This window comes from Ursus arctos, unplaced genomic scaffold (genome assembly GCF_023065955.2).
Source record: "Ursus arctos isolate Adak ecotype North America unplaced genomic scaffold, UrsArc2.0 scaffold_2, whole genome shotgun sequence".
NCBI lineage: Eukaryota > Metazoa > Chordata > Mammalia > Carnivora > Ursidae > Ursus > Ursus arctos.
Window position 1 is genome coordinate 4359884 of NW_026622874.1, and position 13134 is coordinate 4373017.

Below are 13134 nucleotides of genomic sequence, written 5' to 3' on the forward strand. Positions count from 1 at the left end.
CAGGAATGCCACAAACCCATTCTTAACTTCGGTTTCTTTTAAGAGGACCTCGACTTGCCCGAATATGACAGATGTTCACTGAAGACCGTGTATCCGCATCTCTGTCGTGCCCTCACGTCTTAATTGCACAGGTGTTTGCTAAATCCTCCTGGACGAAAGGAAGCCCTAAGATCATTGTCACTGTGTTGCCATCAGCAGCACCATCCGAAGGGCTGAATTCACAAACACACTGTGTGGTATTAGATACTGAGAAGTGTGACACTGACCTCAGTACTACCTCAGTCAGGGCACCTGGCTGGCTCAGTCAGTTAAGCATCTGCCTTCAGCCCAGGTCATGATCCCAGGGTCCTAGGACTGAGCCCCGCATCAGGCTCCCTGCTCAGCGGGGAGCCTGCTTCTCCCTCTGCCTGATGCTCCCCCTGCTTGTGCCCGCTCTCTCTCTCTCTGACAAATAAATAAATAAAAACCTAAAAAAAAAAAAATTACTCCCTTCACTTAGCATTTCCCAAGGATGGGGACTGTGTGCCCTACATTACACGTGTGACCACATCTAATCCTTGCTCACTAAACCAGGGACAATGATCAGTGCCCATTTTTACATTTGGGCGGACTGAAGATTGGGGATATTTTTTAATAGCTCCGAAGCAGTAAAGCAGGGGCCCGAACCTCACACACTCTTAACAGAGGAGAATCGACAGACACTGTCCGTGCCATTGAGTTGGAAAAGAGAGATCCTAATGAGGGACACTGCACCTATTCTTTCCAGTAATCCATGAACTGTTCTTAATCGTATTAAGTTCTAATTAAAAAGCTCCCTTTTCTTTTGAAGCAGAAGGGTCTTATCAGCTGCAACACTTCTCCGCCCGTCGCTGCAAGCAGCCGTGTTAATTGCATCCTGCCACCCGGCAGCCTCACGTGGGGACCCAGCCATTCCCACTGAAGCCCCCCCCCCCCCCCCCAGTCTCCCTGCCCTAATGCAGAGCGGGGTTGCTTCGGCGGGGCCCAGGCGCTACATCCCGGGTTAATTTGGTTTCTTATGTAGAACAACTTTGGTCTGACACTTAACATTTCTTCCTGCGGCAGGTTTTTTTGGCTTCTCTGAGCTCATTACCTCACATGCCTTTCCGTTCATTCTTGCTCGCACGCTGGGATCCGTGTCCAGGTGTGATCGTCGTTACGGAGCAGAGCGCCCGTGGCTCACAATGCAGATGAGGAAGGGAGATGACAAGCCTTGTGTTCAGACGAGCCTCGTAGGCTGGAGGGAGGTTTCACGTGAACGAAGCAGGTGTGCTGGCCACCGGAGATTTTTCGGAGATTTCGGGGCCTGGCTGAGTTGCTGGTTGCCGTCTCCGGTCCCTGCTGTCATTGTTTTGGCTTTTAGGCCTCGCCTAGAAGGAGCTCTAATGATAGCACTCCCTGTCTGCTCTTTCACATCTCTCTGCCTCCCTCCCTCTCGCAAGCCCCTAACTTCGCAGAACGAGCCTTGTGTCCTTGTGCCGAACATAGGGGACCACTCCGACCCTCTTCAGCTTGCATGGCGTTAGTGAGAACAGCAGCCCCCACGAAGGGGTCACTCTCCACCACCCAGGCCAGTGAGATGGCATCACTTGTCATGGTCTGATTTGTTCCCTGGCTTCCCTCCAGGGGAGTCGGATGGCCTGTCTGGGGGTCTGGGGACCCTATGAACAAGAGCAGTAAAGAACACTGATGTTTAGCTGTTGGTCACTTGTCTGGGCGGATTCAACAAGACGGCTGGGCGAGTAGAGTCTCACTTGGGAAGGACCGTGGGCTGTCGGGACCGGATGCACCCCCTTGACCTTCCGAGTACCATCAAGCATGCATGGGAAGTGAGGTGTGCAGGTCGGGGGCTGGCGAGCATGGGGGCCGCATCGCCCTGAGGAAGAAGTTACATCCAGCCGTTGGCATTTTGGGAGCATCCTTAGGTTTCAGATATTTAAATTCTCCCTTCTGCCCGTGGCTAATTAAGATGGGGTCAGATTATCTTGCTCTTTCTTTTTCTGAAATTACCGAGGTGGGAAAAAAAAATACCACTTCTCTGAGGGACGTTTGAGTCAAATATTTGAACGAGAGTGTTTGTGTTCTGGGTTCGTGCACCTGAGGTCGGCTATCTGGAGGTTGGCAAACTTTCCGTTTTGCTGTTTGCATCAGAAAAGAGAATCATTAACATGGGCACCTGCCTTTGGGGCAGAGCTGCTGTGCGGACACAGGTGCCTGAGGAAGAAGGCACGCCGATGAGCAGTGCTTCGGGAGGTGGGCAGGGGGTGGGAACGCAAACCCTGGCTGGAAAGAGGCTGAGGAGTGTGAGGGGGATGCCATTGATCTTCTGGGAAGCTGCTTGCTGTGGGGAACAAAACAGCATTCTCAGAGTACCCCCCGCCATCCCGGGGCTCACGGGACAGCATTTATGGAGGAAGAAAGTTTTAGGAACAAAGTGGAAAGAATCTGCCTTTGAAGAACAGCTTCAGTTTTGATGAGCTTGTCACTAGAGGTGTCTAGAATAATAAACCAGAAGCAAACACCAACAGGAATGTGTATGACACACGCTGGACGTGGACCCCAGCTGTTGCCTTCCTTGCCGCCCTAGAGTCTTGGGAGGAACACGGTCAAAGCACACTTCTGTCTAAAATTACATGGAAAAAACCAACACCCTTGTCCTCAAAAGCAGCATTAGCCTTTATGGCTGAGCAGAGGATGAAGTGGGACAGAAAGCAAGGAGGACCATTAGCACATGGTCTGCTTGGGCGCTAATCCCGGCGTCCCTGCTCTCACGCCACAGTCTGCGCTCTCGTGAGCAGCCCTGCCTCACGTGCTGAAAGCTGGGCCCCTGCTCTTGGACAACAGGCATGCCCCCTGCTCTCTGGGGGTCCAGCCCTGCGACACCAGGCGTGTCCTGATGATCTGGAATACTCCTTTATGTAGGTTTCCCATGTTTTCCTGCCAATGAGCTGGTCTGATGGTAAAAAAAAAAAAAAAAAAGGCTTTGCATATAAACATTAGTTTTCTGGCAACTTAGGAAAAAGAGAGATTGTGTATTGAGGCAAGAGAATGGAGAATATATTCTAATAGTTTAAGGAAGAGTCAGGTCAAAGGAGGACATCCGGGTTGTGGTTGACCCACACTAGGCTTTTCAAGCCAGGTAGCACAAATACGGTTGGAAAACTCTAATCACATTCGATTTGGAAGAATTGTCTAATAGGCGACTAGGTCACTTAGACAAAATGAACGAAAGGTGGGCACAGACCAGCTTTGTTACTTGGCTGTTTTTGCCTTGCTTGAGTTATTTTCATTCTCTTATTTATCTCACAAATATTCGTCCAGGCCTTACTATGTAGTAGGCACTGTTCTAGACACGGGGGGAATTAAAGATGGAAAGAAAGAGCATTTCCTTTCAAGGAGCTGACGATCTTACAGAGAAAGAGTTCCACAAATAGTCACAGAAGTGAGATCGCGCCTAGAGTGCAGGCATAGGAAAGCAGGGTCAGTGGCACCACTGGATCTGCATTTGAGTAAAATCGTTTTGGGGGAAGCAGGTTCAAGGTCAAGGCTAGAATCGGGGAGACCACAGTGATGTGAGAAGGGCTAAGAGCTTTATCGTGGCAGCGGCATGGAGCGGAGGGACAGGCAAGAGCTTTTAGAAGGTATCATCTACCTTTGGCCACTGGACTGGTGGGGAAAGGAGGAGACAAGGAAGGTTCTAGATTTCTAGCCTGCGAGCCAGAATGGATAAGAATACTATTTAAACTTTGACAGTGACTGTTGGAATACAAATAGGTTTGGGGGAAAATAAAATTAATTTTGAATTGTCGGTCTGAAGAGTATTTATCTGGGTGGTGTTTTCCAGAGGGGGCCTGAACTATAAGGTTCAGAGCTCAGGAGAAAGGCCAGTAGGAACAGGGAGAGAATTCCTGGTCACCGGGGTATAGATGGCTCTTGGAGCCATGGGCTTGGATGCCTGTGCCTGGGGAGGAGAGACTTCGTCGTAATTTCTTAGATCCGTGTGCCAGAAGACAGCGGGGTCAACCTGGAGAGAGTCACTGGTCTAAGAGATGCTTAGGGGACGTGGCAGGACGTCCCTTTTCCCGAAAGGCCCCTGGAAGAAGTAGAAGAGCTTTTATAAAGGGGTCAGAAAACCATCTTATGGAATTTTCTGTGTTCCTTCCTAGCAGTCGCCGGGGGCGGGGGGCAGATAAGGTGTCTGAACATGGGCTTCACTTTTCCCTTAGCCCTCCTTCTAAGGAACGTGACCAGATTCCTCAGTGTTTTCTGGAATTCCTCACCGTGGCAGACGTGGAAGGACAAATAATTTTGTTATTATTTCTGAGAGGTGCGAATGTTTGGGGCTCAGAACCCTTAAACTTCAAAGTTCAGGTTGAAAGTGTGGCCCCATGGGGCGCCTGGGTGGCACAGCGGTTAAACGTCTGCCTTCGGCTCAGGGCGTGATCCTGGCGTTGTGGGATCGAGCCCCACATCAGGCTCCTCCGCTATGAGCCTGCTTCTTCCTCTCCCACTCCCCCTGCTTGTGTTCCCTCTCTCGCTGGCTGTCTCTATCTCTGTCGAATAAATAAATAAAATCTTAAAAAAAAAAAATGTGTCCCCAAAACCAATAGCCCATTTTCGTACGTGAGTGAAAATTAGGACTTTAAAGATAGAGACTCAGCTTGGGCCCGATTCTTGCTGTTTCCATGATTGTTTCCTGAGGTCACAAGATGAGCCAGGACTGGACCCTAGGAGCTTCTTTGAAGCCCCTACGCAAGGCAGCAAGCCAGACTGGGGCCTTACTTCGTTCCCTCCCTGGGTCCAGGTTTCTTTGGGTGCCAGCCGACCCGGAGGACGCTCCCGTCATCTGTCCCCTGGGGCCTGCAGTCCTCTGTGCGTGTGTGACAGGAACGCTTGGCACACGCACGCCTCCCTGGTGAGGACGCCCCTCCCCTGAACCAGAGTCCTCTTTATTCCAGCGCGTACAGAAAGCCGCGTCGGTTGGCCATCCGTCTCTGGAGTTTGGAGTTGCACTAAAATATTTATGATGTATGGACAAACAGGTGAAAAGGATTTTCGTTTCCACAAGCTTCATCTCTTGACTTCCTGAGGCCTTTTGAGGATAAGAACGTGCAGAGGGCTTTGGATCGAGGGTGGCTTAGTTGCGGAAACACCTCTGACGTCAGCCAGGACTTGTATACTCCTTCAAGCATCGGTCTCAGCTTTCCTCTGGATGAGACCCCAGTGGCTCTTTGCTGCTTCCTGGCATCTGTGGCCGCGTCCATCGTCATGCTGCTGGGCTCCACGGCAGGGCTCACGGATGATTTTGTTGATGCCCTGGGAACTGGGAGGGGAGCGCTGAGGTCCACGCGTCCTCCCAGTGGGTGTTGATTGGTCCTGGGCTGGGGGTGGCATCCAGGGTGGCATCCAGGGACCAAGAAAGTCCCTTGGACTGCGGACTCACAGAGGACAGGAATTATGTTCGAGCAACCTTAGCCCCTCAGCCCGGTGTGGGGCCTGGCCAACATACATTATTTATTAAACGTTAGAAGTTGAGCAGCAAACAGCAGTAGGCTGAGTAAAGAAGGCACTATTTCAAGGGAGGGCAGTGAAAACGAAGAGGAAAGGAATCCTTAGACGTGGGCTCATGCCATTTCTGTCCACAGATGTGGCCTTTTTCCCCGGCGCAGATGTCAAGTTAAATCCAGATTCTACAAGGATCTAAACTAAACTGTGATGTGTGGATGGGACTGGTCTCATATCTGCCTCCTTACTGTGACACTTCTTCCTGATGATGAGTTAATGCAAATATTCTAAATCAGCAATTAATTCAAGGCGTCGTGACACCAAATCGTTTGGGGCCTTGGAAGCATAAACCGTGGGCTGTGGATTGCCTCTGAGTGCCAGTCACTGATTTCTTACGCTATGTCCAGCTATGTAGTGGAACGTGAGAGCGAGTAATTGACCTTTGAAACAACTAAAGGCTAAAATACGGTGTGGTCATTAAAAATCACATTTTCAAATGACATTTATTAATAAGGGAAAATTCTCATTATGTAATGTTATATGGAAAAACAAGAGACACGGGGCACCAGGTGACTCAGTCAGTTAAGCATCTGCCTTTGGCTCAGGTCATGATCTCAGGGTCCTGGGATTGAACCCCATATTGGGCTCTCTGCTCATGGGGAGTGTGCTTCTCCCTCTCCCTCTGCCCCTCTGCCTGCTATGCTCTCTCTCTCTCTCTCTCTTTCTCAAGTAAGTAAATAAAATCTTAAAAAAAACAAAAACCCAAAATCAAGAAACTGGAACTTGGCATATGGAGGCTCAAATAAATTTCTTTTGAATAAATGAACATTTCCTAGATGGATGAGGTGAAAACTTTATATGTCTGTGCAAAAAAATATGAGTCCATGGTTGACTATGACTCTTTGGCTCTGAAAATCATGAGCTAGTGGTTGAGAAGTCTGGGCGTCGTCCAAGCTTTTAACCCTTTGGAGCTCAGTTTCCTTATGTGAAAACGGAAGTGACGGTCTGCTCGAACGTGGTCCCTGAGGGGCCTGTCTGCCTGTTTGGATGCCACATGCTCTGAGTTGCGATGTGACTCTGGGCAAAGCAGCTGTCAGCGAGAAGGATGCCACAAGGCAGGTCTCATATGGTTCCCATCACTTTGTCAACCAGATTTGATCAACCTTGACCTCCTAGTATTTCCCATCATTTCAGACAACCGTCTTGAGTTTCTGCCTCCTGAGCCACTCCTCGCTGCTGCTGTGGGAAGAGACCTCTTGATTTATTAATCAATTAATCAGTGTATGCCAAGGAGCTCTTCAGGGTACTTAAACAGGGAAAACAAAATGCTGTAGCCCATAATCAAGATGGATCCTAATTACGGACAGTCCTCCCACCGCTGGGCTTCCTGCCCGCCCCGGCTGCCCCACACGGCCTCTGTTACCCACATCAAACCCCACTCAGTCCTGAGGAGCTTCCCCATAAAAGCTGACAGCGGGTTTCAGAAGGGCGGGGGTTCTTCTAAGGTCCGAGAGGAAAACAAGACTAGAAATGAGCCTCGTCCGTTATTTGCAAAAAAATGTTGGATCTCAGAAGTTTGATCAGGCCCGCAAGGTGGCATGGAGCTCTGTTCATATAATAAACAGAACTACCCTCTTGTCCCAGTTTCTCCACGACCAGTCATGGAGCTGGAAGGACCTAACAAGGAGAGGCCATGGCCTCGTGTGACAGATGAGGGTCTCAGTGAGGCTAAGTAGCTTGTCCAAGGTCACACGTCTAATTAGTAGCACAGCTGGAACTAGAACCGCATATTCTGGTAACCAGTTAATACTCCTAGTGCTTATTTCCCTGTGAAATCCTGTTGTCCTGTAAAAATCACACAAAGTAGAGGAAAGAAATCATCCTCCTTCAACTCAGTTTCTGATTTCTTTTAGAAAAGCGTTTCTGAGCTAAGGAATTTTGAATAGTTGCTGTGGACGAAGTTTGTGGGGAACAGCATCTTGGACTGTTTGCCAAGGAGACATTTTTCTTTGAATCGGGTAGGATATCAGACACATGCATCCAGCTTGCCATGAGCAAATGGTAACCAGTGAATTTTCGGGGCTTGCTAGGCTGTTGGAGCAGGCTGGGTCTCTGGTCTAGAATCTGTTCAGTTTGGCTTTCTTCCAGTGGAACTTAGCACATAGTACTAATGAGGCCAAGACTTTCTTAGAATAGAATCTCTATCAATTACCAATGTTCCATGGGTCACAGGGAACCAGGGGACCACATGCCTCAGTCCAGAATGACTGCACCCCTCACACCTGCACAGACATTTGTGTCTTCTTGGTGAACACCTTGGGGAGAGCCGGGTATGGCTGTAATTCTTTAGCGGAGGCAAGGGGAAGAATCCAGAATGTTCTTATTTGACTCTCCTGGTGAGGAGGAGGCTTAGCGATCTTTTTAAAAGTTATTCCTTAATGTCTCCACCATCATAATCCTATTCGTCAACTCTGTTTGTCCAGCAGAAGTTCTCCTGCTAGTCTGGCTGCCCATCTCTGTTGAATGTCTATCAGACAGTCCAACTCTGACTTCATCTAGGGCTTAACTCATAAGCCAGACATGTGAATTGCACTTACCAGCCTTGAGTGACAGGTTCTCCTGTGTTCTTGCTTGTGTGTTCTCTAGGACCCTGCTTTCTCGGCTGTGATTCACGACAAGCTGCAGGTCCCCAACACCATCCGGAAAGCCTGGAATGACAAGGACAACCGCTGTGATGTTTGTGCCACACACCTGAACCAGCTGAAGCAGGAGGCCATCCAGATGGTGCTGACCTTGGAACAGGCAGCTAGCAGCGAGCATTACGATGGCTCCCCTGGCTCGCCCCCACCGCTCTCCAACATGCCCACCCTGGTGGGGTCCCGGCATGTGGGTGGGCTCCAGCAGCCCAGAGAGTGGGCCTTTGTGCCTGCCCCCTATGCCTCCTCCAACTACACAGCTTTCGTGAACAACAAGCACAGCAGCAAACCCAACAGCCTCGGGGTCAGCAATGGGGCCGAGAAGAAGAGTGGGTCCCCAACCCACCAGGCCAAGGTCAGTCTTCAGATGGCCACCAGTCCCAGCAATGGGAACATCCTCAACTCAGTGGCCATCCAAGCTCACCAGTACCTGGATGGTACCTGGTCCCTGTCGAGAACCAATGGGGTCACCCTGTACCCATACCAGGTAAGTGGCCTCTGAATGAGTTAGAGTAAATTTGGTTGGAGTCAAAACAGAGAAGTGGGCAGCACTTCCTGCCTTTGCTCTTTTCCTTCTGGGAATGCCCCAACTCAGAGCCTAATGTCTTCATGTGGTCCCACTGGTCATTGCTCAATAAAGAGAAAATATCTGAGGGACCAGTGTTCCCTCTAGCACTCTGCTTCCACTGTCTGGACCTTCTAGAAAAGGTGTAGAGTCCCTTTCTAACCTCTCCTGCCTGGAGGACCATAACCCTTTTCTATTTGCAACTCACTTTAAATATGTTGGGATGAGGTTACCAAAAGTGTCTTCCCATTTTCTTATTTTCTCTTTGCAGTTATTGAAATGAGCACATACTCCCAAGTTTCCCTAAAGAAATAAGAGAGCAGGTCCCAAATCTACCAAGGCATCTAAAAAAAAAAAAAAAGTCTAATTTCTCTTGGGTGAGTTTTCTGTTGGGTAAGGGATGGGTTTACCATATGCGTCTGTGTCCCCTGCATCAGACATGCGGGAAGCAGCGGAAAGCACTGATAGTCACTGCGAAATGGAGAGGCGGCCGTGGTCATGGGGTGTATCGGTCAGGGAGGCTAGCTGGTGTAACACATGGTCCTGCCGTATTGGGTGTTTGGTGCATGGCCTTCCACTGGTCTCCATGTCACCATTTTCAAGAGGCTTCAGAGTCTGCCACCAGATCTTGCACAAGTGGCCAAGAAATGAGGGGAGAATGAGTTGTCAAGAATCTCACAGGGAGACATGGGGGGATAGGGGGGCCCAGCCTGGAATGGGCACAGATAATTTCGAACCACATTCCAGTGGCGAGAGTCTAGGCATTTGGCCTCCCCTTCCTGCAGGGAAAGTCAGTCTGTCCATGTGTCCAGAAGAGAAAAGAAGCAAGTTGAGTGAACACAGCGTTTTTGTTACATGGAGCAAAGGTACGGGGAAGGATAAAATGAGTTCAGTGTGGCTGATCCAAATCCTGGTGACTTTTCTAGAGTGTAGATGGCTTCTCTTGGTATCTTGGAGGAACGTGGGGAGCCTGGATCATTATCGTAAGAAGTTAGCATTCTTGGATCGCCCAGTTTCATTTACTGGGTGGGTGCTTTGGAGTTTACGAAATACAGTGTGCACATCATTTTACTTAACCTCACGGGGGGCCTGTGAGCAGGCAGGACAGCTGTTGGATCTTCCTTTTGTAGACGGGGCGATCAAAGGGCCTGCGGCCCCACAGTTGGTGATGGAGCCAGCCCCCGCTCAGGGGAGCTGGTTTCCCTGCCTTAGCAGCTCCCAACTTTCCCCGCGTCCCAGAGCGGTCTCCTATCAACATCTTTCCCAGATCTGGCGCCTTTTCAGGCACGGTATACCAAGAAAACCACTCCTACCTAACCTCCAGGGGCCTACCTGCCACTTTACTCTTGGCTGGAATGTTCTGGGTTGTGGCCTAAGTCTGATGATGCGCCAGCGGCACCCCGGACAGGACTTCCTGGTCCAGTGCTCGAACAGAACCATCCGGGGCCTGAATACACTTGCCCCCTTCCATTGCTGAATCACGTGCCTTCTCTGTTTGAGATTTTAAATATATTATTTTGAAAACTACAAAGAGTAATAGGGTTACTGTCAAATAACATAGAAAATATACAAAAAAGTATAAGTAAGACTTTAAAAATGAACCTCACCCAGAAACGGACTCTGTAACGCTCAGGTCCATGTCCTCCCGGTATTTTATAGGAACACAGTGCATGAAATTGTGATGATGTTTAATTTTGTCATCTGCTTTTCACTTATATACTGGCTGCATTTTCCCATGCCATTATATAGTTTTCTAAAATTTGACCGTAAATGGTAGCCTAATACGCCATTATATAAATATGATCCATTATTGGAGTACGGCCTGATTTATATAACCAAGCGTCAGTTCCTAGAGTGTAGGTTTTCGCTGCTATAAATCAAATGCTCGGGCGCACATTCTTCTCCCCAGGTCGTATTTTCCACACCTCCCGGGTTGCGCTAGCCACGTCTCGTGTTACACAGACAACTCCCGCTTCTCCTTCCCGGGCCCCAAAGCCCTTGTCACACAGATCAGGTGTGAGCTGAAGACTCCCCTGCCACACGGCGCTGACGAGCTGGAACAGAAGGGCCTGGAGCTGGTGCTCTCGTATGAAATAGTCCCGGTGTTGGGCAAGTTCGTATGGGCGGGGGCCGGGGTGGGGGCGAAATGCTGCTTGTGAGCAGGTTCAAGGATAAAACTCCTCTTCTTCCACCTTTGTTGAGAAAGAATCCCCTGTATATAATAACAAATATTTATTAAGCTCTCATCAAGGGCCAGGCACTCTGTGGGGTTTGCTGGGGCTCCAGCCTTGGGTCCTGAGGTCATCCGGGGACGAGGCAGGTGAACTGCTCAGTATCCGTCAGGGAGGTGAATGCAGTGGTGGTGAGAGATGCCCAGCTTGCTCTGAGAGTGCACAGAAGGGCTCACAGTCCAGCCTGTGGGCAAGTGGTGGGGGGTGGGGGGGGTTGTTGTTGGTGTGGTCTAAAGATGATTCACGCGAGCCACCACCTTGAGATTTTCGTGGGTAAATTGGTGGCTCCTCTCCAACTCCAGAGCAGACCGATTCGTGCCTTTCCCCCTGATGGATAATGGGATCAAAGGGAATCTGTCTGGGATAAAGAGATTTGGTGCCTGGCTGTGAATCCGCGTCCCCATGTTGTGACCGTGCCACCCCGACGCCCTGGGCTGGGTGATCTGGGTCTGGCCAGACTGAATGTCTCCCGGCGTGGACATCTCCCTGCAAATATTCAGCCGCTCAGTCTAGCCAGCTCAGCAGAGATGGTCGACTGCGCTGAAAGCTGACCTCACTTTTCCTGCCCACCCACACTCCCACTTCCCGGCCCACAGAGCAGCGAGCCCTCTGGACCAGAGCCAGAGCTGTTCCCGGGGCAGAGAAGCATCGAGGCTTTGTTGCTGCTGAGAGCTCTGCTCCACACCCACGGACCCGGGGCTTGCGGAAACGAGGGAGAGGAGGATCCTGCCCTTCTGCCCTGTCAGTGCAGGGAGGACCACAGAGATGAGGAAAAGCTTTCCAGCACTGACGGGGGGAGTCCTTCACATGGGTCAGACAGAGGTCCCTCAAATTCCTCAAGCGCCCTGTTACCCACAGTCTTCAAGAAGCAATCTTCAATTGTCTTTCCCAGAAAGACTTTCTTTGATGAGCTTGTAGACAGTTAACACAACCTATAGACATATGTGAGAAACAGAAAATGCCCTAGAACCTTCCATGGACCATGTGGGCTTTGACTTTGAAAAGATGTGACTTTCTTTTAGTCAACCAGAGATTAATTTCAGCTTTTTGACTGGCAGCTGCTTTTGCCTGATTTCTATTCATTATAGTGAAAAACTGCAGGAAAGTCTGTACCCACATAACACTCAGAAATAATAGAAAGTTCGGATTCTAACCCAGAATCACAGAATTCAGTAGAACGGTCGCTGTCTTCTGCATCATGGTGGGAGATTCGGAGACCCTCTCACTGAGGGGTCAAGTCCACAGGTCAAGTCCGCGGCTCCAACACTCATTGAACTTCAGCTTGGTAGCTTAACGTCTTAATTTACTTCCTCACCTGTGGAACACCTGCCTTGTAAGGTTGTTGGACATCAGAGTTAAGAAAAATATGAAAATAGTTTATGAACCATAAGGCAGGGATACCCAATTCATGATCTTTTCGAGTCCCCTCATTTCCTGGAAGAGAAGCCCGAGGATGAGAGAGATGAAATTCTTCTTTGTTCAGAGTTTCCTGAACAAAGATCCCTTTGGCTAGATTATAGACCGATTGAGAACACGGATGCCTTTTATTCTCATGTCCCGCGCAGCGACTAACTTGCAAAAACGCTTGCTTCTTAGAGGAAATGTCAGTCTTGGGAACACTAGCAGCGTTGCTCATGACCGGCCCTAGGTTCAGGAAGAAATTCCAGGCCAGAAGATCTATCCAGACCCCAAGATTTTTGGTGGAAATCAACCAGTTAGTTGGTGCCAAGTGAATCTTTAACCTGCAGTATCTTAACGATACTCAATAAATTCTTGGATGCCACGCAAGGAATCCAGGGGGCATTGGATGTCACACTCACTGTCGGTGCACTTGAAGGGACAGAAGAACTTTATTTCATGGCACTTTGATAAAGTGGGTGTGTCAAGAAAATTTAAGATGGTGTTAGATTAATACATGAGTAATAAATCCATGACGGATCGTTAACGTGCGTTTCTTGAGTCAAAGGAAAATGTCTTTGGTAAAAATCATCCTGCTTTCTCAGAAAGCATCCGTTGGAATCGGTGTCCGACTGAGGACTTCCCGGTGCCCCTGCAAGAGGAAGGCAAGCTTCTGCTCACTAGTGCCCCAGGACGCAGAGGCTTTCCTTCTGATGCATCC

The 13134-nt window shown here is 49.6% G+C and overlaps 1 protein-coding gene across 1 annotated transcript in view; it reads left to right on the top strand.

Annotated features, from left to right (window-relative positions):
• The window catches only part of KIF26B (kinesin family member 26B), a 415887-nt gene that overhangs the window by 153819 nt on the left and 248934 nt on the right, over positions 1 to 13134 (top strand). Inside the window, 1 exon segment of the mRNA XM_026509553.4 lies at positions 8170 to 8706. Coding sequence (XP_026365338.4) covers positions 8170 to 8706 — 537 coding nt within the window.